Source organism: Henckelia pumila, chromosome 1 (assembly GCF_033568475.1).
Source record: "Henckelia pumila isolate YLH828 chromosome 1, ASM3356847v2, whole genome shotgun sequence".
Taxonomy (NCBI): domain Eukaryota; kingdom Viridiplantae; phylum Streptophyta; class Magnoliopsida; order Lamiales; family Gesneriaceae; genus Henckelia; species Henckelia pumila.
In genome coordinates this window covers 144,504,837-144,512,288 of record NC_133120.1, presented here as the reverse complement: position 1 = coordinate 144,512,288, position 7,452 = coordinate 144,504,837, and the positions used below count along the sequence as shown (strand labels likewise).

General features: G+C 35.2%; 1 protein-coding gene across 24 annotated transcripts; it reads right to left on the bottom strand.

Annotated features, from left to right (window-relative positions):
• Positions 1-1,730: 1,730 nt before the first annotated feature.
• Positions 1,731-7,146, bottom strand: LOC140876195 (uncharacterized). Of its 24 annotated transcripts, none has more exons than XM_073280093.1 (10): positions 6,868-7,146; positions 6,446-6,489; positions 5,738-5,893; positions 5,511-5,569; positions 5,064-5,153; positions 4,404-4,970; positions 3,511-3,750; positions 3,076-3,240; positions 2,238-2,320; positions 1,731-1,920 (listed from the first exon to the last, which is right to left on the bottom strand). In XM_073280093.1, the coding sequence occupies exons 6-10, from the start codon at positions 4,405-4,407 to the stop codon at positions 1,813-1,815; spliced, it is 600 nt and encodes a 199-aa protein (XP_073136194.1). In that variant the 5' UTR covers positions 4,408-4,970; positions 5,064-5,153; positions 5,511-5,569; positions 5,738-5,893; positions 6,446-6,489; positions 6,868-7,146; the 3' UTR covers positions 1,731-1,812. The 24 variants fall into 24 exon arrangements, 22 of the variants coding, with proteins under 22 accessions (XP_073136194.1, XP_073136195.1, XP_073136197.1 ...); XM_073280094.1 differs by having other exon boundaries at positions 5,738-5,890; XM_073280096.1 differs by having other exon boundaries at positions 6,876-7,146.
• Positions 7,147-7,452: the final 306 nt, after the last annotated feature.

Sequence of the window (7,452 nt, the reverse complement as noted above, 5' to 3'; positions counted from 1 at the left end):
AGATTTTTTTTATTTGTTATTCAAAACATCACGAAACTCTTAAACCAACTGTATGTGAAAGTTGCATAAAAGTCAAAGTGTGTTATAAAATTCAGTCATTTTAGGTATTATTCATTAATATCTATTGCTAAATAGTATCAAAATTATGTTTTTCACGCTTTATCACTTAAGGCAAAGATAATTTGCTAAAATTCATTTTATTTTCAATATTTTTCATGTGTGTATGAGGTTTCTACTTGATTTATATTTTTATTGTAACTTTTCGTTAGATTGATTCATATTAATTTGACGTTACTTTTTTACCGTCACTACTGAGCGAGCATTTTTAGCAGTAAAGCATTTGAAGACGTCAGTTCACAATAAAATGAAGAATGACTTTCTTGTTGACTGAACATTTTATATTGAACGAGATTTAACTAAAAATATAGAGATAGATTGTATTATATAAAAAATTTATGTTTTGAAAACCCAAAAGCACCATTTAATATAACAATATCGTGTAAGAGTTGGTCATTTATGAAATGGTCTCACAGATCTATATCCGTGAGATGGGTCAACTCGATCTACATCTATAGAGAATAGTACTACTGTAGTGACTCACACCGTGATCACTACTAATCAAAAGCTTAAGCATGCAGATAAACAATAAATAATCTTAATCAGAGAAACTGCAGAATTAAAAGGAACTATATACCAGAAGGTAAAGATTAGTGGTCAACCCTGCCATCCAGCCTTGGTCATCACCTAATCTCCCTGACTTCAGGAGTAACAACCTGCATCTGCCCCAATGAATGAGGTATCCAGATAATAGAAAACAACCGGAAGTGAGCCTAACACGCTCAGTAATGGAGTATGAGTATACGGTATTATATATGCATGTATGCAAGTGAACTGGGTACCAAGACACTTATGTCAAGAAACTAGCTTATAGACCGGGTCCAAGGTATATAGCACGTTACGTCATCGTCTCAGGAGGTGGCTCCTATACCCGGTGGATAATGGTGACCTGATACTAGTACAAGTGTCCAACCATAACGGTGACCTGACACAAAACTTACCTATCCAACCATCCACAAACTCGTAGGGTGAGTGCCCTACTACATGATACCTCTAAGGTAAAGGCTCAATATGCTCATGTATGCAACATAGAGTCATGAGATGCTGCATATAAAGGCATATAAAATATACAATCACATAATCCATGCAAACACATAATACATGCATACTCAATCTGGATATCTCGAATAATACTTATGTACCTCATATACTAGGCAATGCTAAACCAGCTCTAGGTCCAAGCCTATCATCCGTACTACAATGCAAAGTACTCATACATTATAATCTCACTACAACAAAAATGGGATAAGACAACGGATATAATTCGTTGTCGTAGGGGTCAAAAAACCGTTGTACTTTAAGGTGTTGTCGAAAATATACCCAACGACAACGAATAAAATCCGTTGTCTTTTCTTTCAAAAGACAACGGATTTTATCTGTTGTATTTTCCTTGAAACGACAATGGTTTTTATCCGTTGTCGTATGTAGAACTTTTAACAACACAGAAAATTACAACAGTTTTAAAATGAAAAAGACAACGGATTTTATAAAATCCGTTGTCGTTGCTAAAAAAACAAAAAAATAATAATTTTAATATACAAATTTTCAATATTATAAATGAAACAAAATTTAAAATTTCTAAAATAAATTTAATATACAATTTTTCAATATTACAAATCAATATTCTAATTCTAAATTCTAAATCAATCTACACTAGAAAATATATCAATCGAGTTATGAACTAATCTATATAAATTAACTCAAAACTTTCCTATACATCGAGTTATGAACTAATCTATATAAATTAACTTTGAACACTCCTTCTAGATTAGCATCCACCATTATCCCCTGCATCCTGACTATCTGCACAAGTTGAGGAAGAAAAGATTTCAAAATTCTGGAATTCGAATCCATAAAACGAAAATGCTGGGAAGACTTGATGGAAAAGTTCCAATACAGTGATCCAAACAATCAGCATATGATTGTACCATCTTAGAAGACAAACAAAGAATCGAACCAAGAAACAAAGACCGTGTGACATCCCTGGAATAATAGTACTTAAAGAATACCAGCATATAAATAAATTATATACAGTGATATAATTAGTGCGATGCAAAGTTTTACCATGGCCGTGATGAGCAAATTTTACACTAAAAAAGATCAAGAGAGGCTATGTTTACCGAATCTTCGAAATCTGCATCTACATTTGAAATTTGATGTTGCATCTGAAACTCAGTATGTCTGACTAATTCACGCTGCAACTCTATAAATTGTGATGTTACAAAAAAAAAATCGTCGAAGTACTAATTCAAGCCCAACCAAAACAATCCATAAAGCATACAAATTCTAGACTAAACAACTTTCATAAAAAAATCATAATGCATTCAAGATTGAATCAAATCAAGTGCTGCTAGTTGGATATGCAAGATAACTTGAAGCCCAACCATTTATCTTCACACATATTTATCAAATAAATTCATTCCATGACCCAATTATATCCTATGTGCAATTTACAAGTTTAATTTCGCATGTCCTGTATTTGTAGATTGTATGCTCTGTATCAGAGATTGCATAACGAACTCAATAAAAATTGAAATGTTACAAGACCAGCGCCAAATAAAAGATAACTTGATTATCTACAACTTTCATTTGAATTAAAACTTTGAATAATGTGTGGAATTTCCCCAGTAATTCAAAGAACACCACACAGAAGCAAAGACTCGAATGAAACTCCATATCTGCACCAGTTTAGTAAAAAATCCATATGGAATCTGTTTATGCAATAAATCAGCCGTGGTGATGAATCGTGAGTAAGGAAATATGAAAATTCTGGATCTTCGAAATCATGAATCCCGTGAGGAAATTAGAGCTTGACATATGATCAAAGCGACTATTCACTTGTACATTTTTTTATAGTTAGTGCTGCTTCTACCCACCAACTGACTTCCAATAAATCCACTTCATTAAATGGACAAAGTAAAAAATGATTTGGGGAATAGGAAAGAAATAAAATCGCACCTCGCATCAATCCAGCTGATATCATTCGATCCATATTGTCGATCCGCTGTTGTATAGGCTTTAGAACATAATTTAATGCTATGACCCTTTTCCTAAATCTAGAAATCCTAGCTGAATGTTGCATAATGAAGGTCGATGGTGCATCTTCCAGCAAATTATCAAGCTCTGGAGGAAATAGAGAATCAAGAAATAAAATAACAAATAGCCTAGTAAACTGCGTCTAAATTTAAAGTAGATCGCAAATTGGTATGCAATTACTATTAGCCAGTATAAAGATGTCTTCTTTTTTTCAAACATTATAATCACCAAAAGCCCCTTTTATACGTATACAATTCAGAACACTAGGATAAATCCAATTTGCCCACGCACAAAATTCCGAAATTAAAGAGTTTCAACACATGTACAAAATGGAAATAGAAAAAACTAGTTGACCACCTCTAGTGAGGCGATCGAGAGAAGAGGAGAGCTGGTCTTGGCTTCTGGAGGTGGCGTCGGCTGTGCGATCGAAGCCGGTGATCACGGATAAAATCAAAAGGTTCAAACTATCCGCCATAGAAGAATTTGAGCAACCTGTGGCGGCTGAATTGTCGGTGGATTCGCGTTCGCCGCCATGGTTCATGGCGGTCCCGGGCGAATGATCGTGTAGGGCTCCGTCCGACATGTTTTCCGAGTATGCTTGTTCACCAAAATGAATTGAGTTGCATTAACTTTGTATTTTCTTATTCCCATAAGGAAATCAGCGCTTGACATAAGATTTGCATGTATGCATCCTTAATAATTTAATCCCGTAAGGAAATTGTGGACTATTATACCAAAATATTTGAAAAAATCCCAATAACTAAATATGATCAAAGAAAAGGAACATGCAAATTTTCATTGATTTTCATAAAATCTCCAAGTAAACACGTCAAAAACAAATAACAGAAAATTACAAACAATCGAGGAAATAAAATGAAATTAATTACGAGACTGTCTATGTATGTTGATACAAAAAGCCAAAAGAAGAAACAAAAACATAGCAACAATGATGACTATAATGCAAAAATACTTTAACAGGTTCAGAAAGAAAACAACTGAAATTAATAATTAATAACAATATCAAATTATCACCATAAATCTGATATTCGTACATAATCCTATCTTTACAAAGCGAGTTAAACTTAGATTTCAAAATACTTTCGACAATGATTAACCCGTACTACAATATTGAAAAATGAACGAAAATGCATCTCAGTAGCAATTTTTGGATTCAACAAGAAATACTTTCGACAATGATTACTTCAATGCCTTGCAAAGGAAGGCTCTCTAATTAGTCAAAGATGACTTACGCATTGCTCGAAGAAGCCCCAATGGCCGAAGCTTGATCCAAGCTATTGGTACTCATTGTATCAGCCGAAATAACCACATAAATCCCACTTCATTCACTACTCCCCTTCGATACACCACAAGAACAGCAGGCAAGGAGGAGAAGAGGAACACAAATCACAAATAAGAACTAAAAACCAGTAGAGTTTCAAGCCAATTACCTCAAAGTAGTAGTGGAAGTGGCAAGAACGCTGGTTGCAGCAAAATATCAAACACACGGTGGGAAGAAGTAAGCAACCCAACCAGGAGAAGAGTAGGAAGTTAGCAGCCTCAAACAAGATAAAAAACCCAGCCACAACACTCCTATAATCAAGTGAAACTCACGGTCAAACCAGAGCCCAAGCAGGAAATCAACTTAGAGCAGCAACGTTTATCGCGATAACAACCCTAAGAAAATCTCCAGATGCAGCAAATCGATTTTCTAAAACCAAATAACAGTAGAAGATTACAACCAAAGGGGAAAACCCAAGCAAATTGTTGTTGTTTCAAGTGGAGCCTTGAGCATTATCATAGGAATATTCTCACAAACCCTGAATATGGGTAGCAGAAAATCGCATATGTTATTATGCCACCAGAATTTTTAATCCAAACATAACACAATTTAAATAAAGAATACAACATACCGACAAAGATCACGGTGCCATGTGGGGAAATTTTTGTATGTAAGTCGAGCTGTTACATCAAACATGATGATGGAACACTGTCCATGGATGCTGCAACAGTCCAACAACACAATATAAACATCATTCTTATATATTCAAATGGTCAGCCAAAAATAAGACAAGTAGCGATACCATACTATACGAAGCCTAAGTATACCCATATCCAACCGAGTTGAGTTAAAAAATGGACACTGATTTTTCTCATCAACCAAGTTACTCATGATGCACCATGTGATGCCATACTCTAAGAATCCTAAATTATACCCACATCCAACCAAGTTGAGTTAAAAAATTTTACATTGGTTTTTCTCATCAACCAAGTTACTCATGATGCACCATGACCTAGAAGCAAAATCACAAGAATTATAGCAACTATAGGAACAGTTCATAAGATCAAAATTCACTTACTAGTATCCATCTCTAAGGCCACCAAATTTCTCCTGTCCGGCGTGTCCCGACAGTAAAATCTGATACATTAAAATTCACAAAATAATTGCACCAATCTGCTTACAAAACACAAAAATCACCACTGAATAACATTACATATATTGCAATCATAAACCTAATAGTTGATCTAAAATGCATCATCGTCTGCTTAATTCAAAGTAATCTCAGGGCTTAGAAAGTTCCCTTACTTCTTTTTCTCTTGTTTATGCCTGACAAGTAGTGCAGAACCGAAAGATCCTTTGCCGATCTGCTCCAATATATCATAGTTTTCCATTTTATACACTTCCAAGTTTCAAGATGCTATTTATGATATCTCTCAGAATATCGTAATCCAAATCCACCTACTAAAGACAAATATAATCGATTAGCATATTTATTGTCAAAAATCAACAGAGAAGGTATAGGAAAAATTGTCACGCAATATCAGCACAAGAAAGCAGAAATGACAAACAGAACCTCATCAAGAACAATTTAAGGACTAAGGGGGAAAGAACAACACATGAACCGCAAAAAAATGAAATGTCCTCCGAAAAAATGCTACATTACTCATTTGAGGCTTCCATATTCATACCAAGAAAATTAGAAAATAAGTTTACAAATCTGAAATGTCTGCAGTCCTTGAAACACTCACCTGATAGCTTATAGGTATGAAATACCCTTCAATAAACAGTTCAAAAATCTCAAAAACACTAAACCCAAACAGCACATAACATCTAAACGTCAAAACAATCAACTACCTCTACCGCATTGTGAAGATCAACTCACCACAAACAAAATCCAGGATCTTGCAAAAAAGGCGAGAAAACCCAACCAAGAACCGAAAAAATGCAGAGATCCTGGCTCACATTTTCTTCAAGAAACTAACAAAAACACTCCTATAAAATATCTTTGTTTACCTCACATTGAAAAATGCCCAGACGAAATGCAGATATGTCAACTCCTGAACAACACCAAGCTCATTACCATGTGGAAAACGGAAAACGGACACATTACATTATTACACCAAAAAAAATGCACATGAATTTGAATAATTTGAGATGTGTGCCGCCCAATACACAGGAATAAAGTAAGCAAGAACGAGACAGGAACACCAAAAAAAAAACAAAATGAGATTGAATATATAAAAAAAATTAAATCAAGAAAGATCTTTCAAAACTTCAAAAACCGATTCCCCCAAAAGCCAAAAACGTGAAAAGGAAAAAGTCATGTTCGCACAAACACTGCACCCTTTGAAGATTCAGGTCGAAACTCCATCAAATGCAACTTCGGTCGAACATAAAAGTAGAAATGAAAAAAAATTAAAAATCAAACTTCTCACGCAATTACGATCGAACATGGGCACCACTTTGAAGATTCAGGTCGAAATTCCTCGCTACATTGGAGTCAACGCGATGGTTAGGACAACCGAAGCATAATTTTACTCCAAACATTTAACGACGAACCGCAAGCGCAAACAGGAGGGGGAGAATTCAAGGGAAGGCGGTGAATGCCAGGGAGGTAGTTGGCGGTGATGGGTGGGTGGTATTTCAGCTCGGGTAAGGGGCGGAGAAGAGGGCGGTGAGCTGTGAGGAGAAGCTAGGGTTGGGTTTCGAAGCGGGGCGGGCGTGAGAGTGAGTGAGTGAGAGTCATGAGAGTGAGAAAATAAGTGTATTTAATTTTTAATATTAATATTAAAACCAAACCTTAATTTAATATTAATATTAAAACCAAACCACAACGGATTAGTAAAGTGTGGAACAACCGTTGTCGTATACCACAAAATAAATTTTAACGATTAATAAAAACTATTGTCGTAGGTTGAAAAAACCCGCTCATAGACAACAGTTAATAAAAACCGTTGTCGTAGGCTAAAAAAACCCCGCTCATAGACAACGGTTAATTAAAACCGTTGTCTTTGACCTAT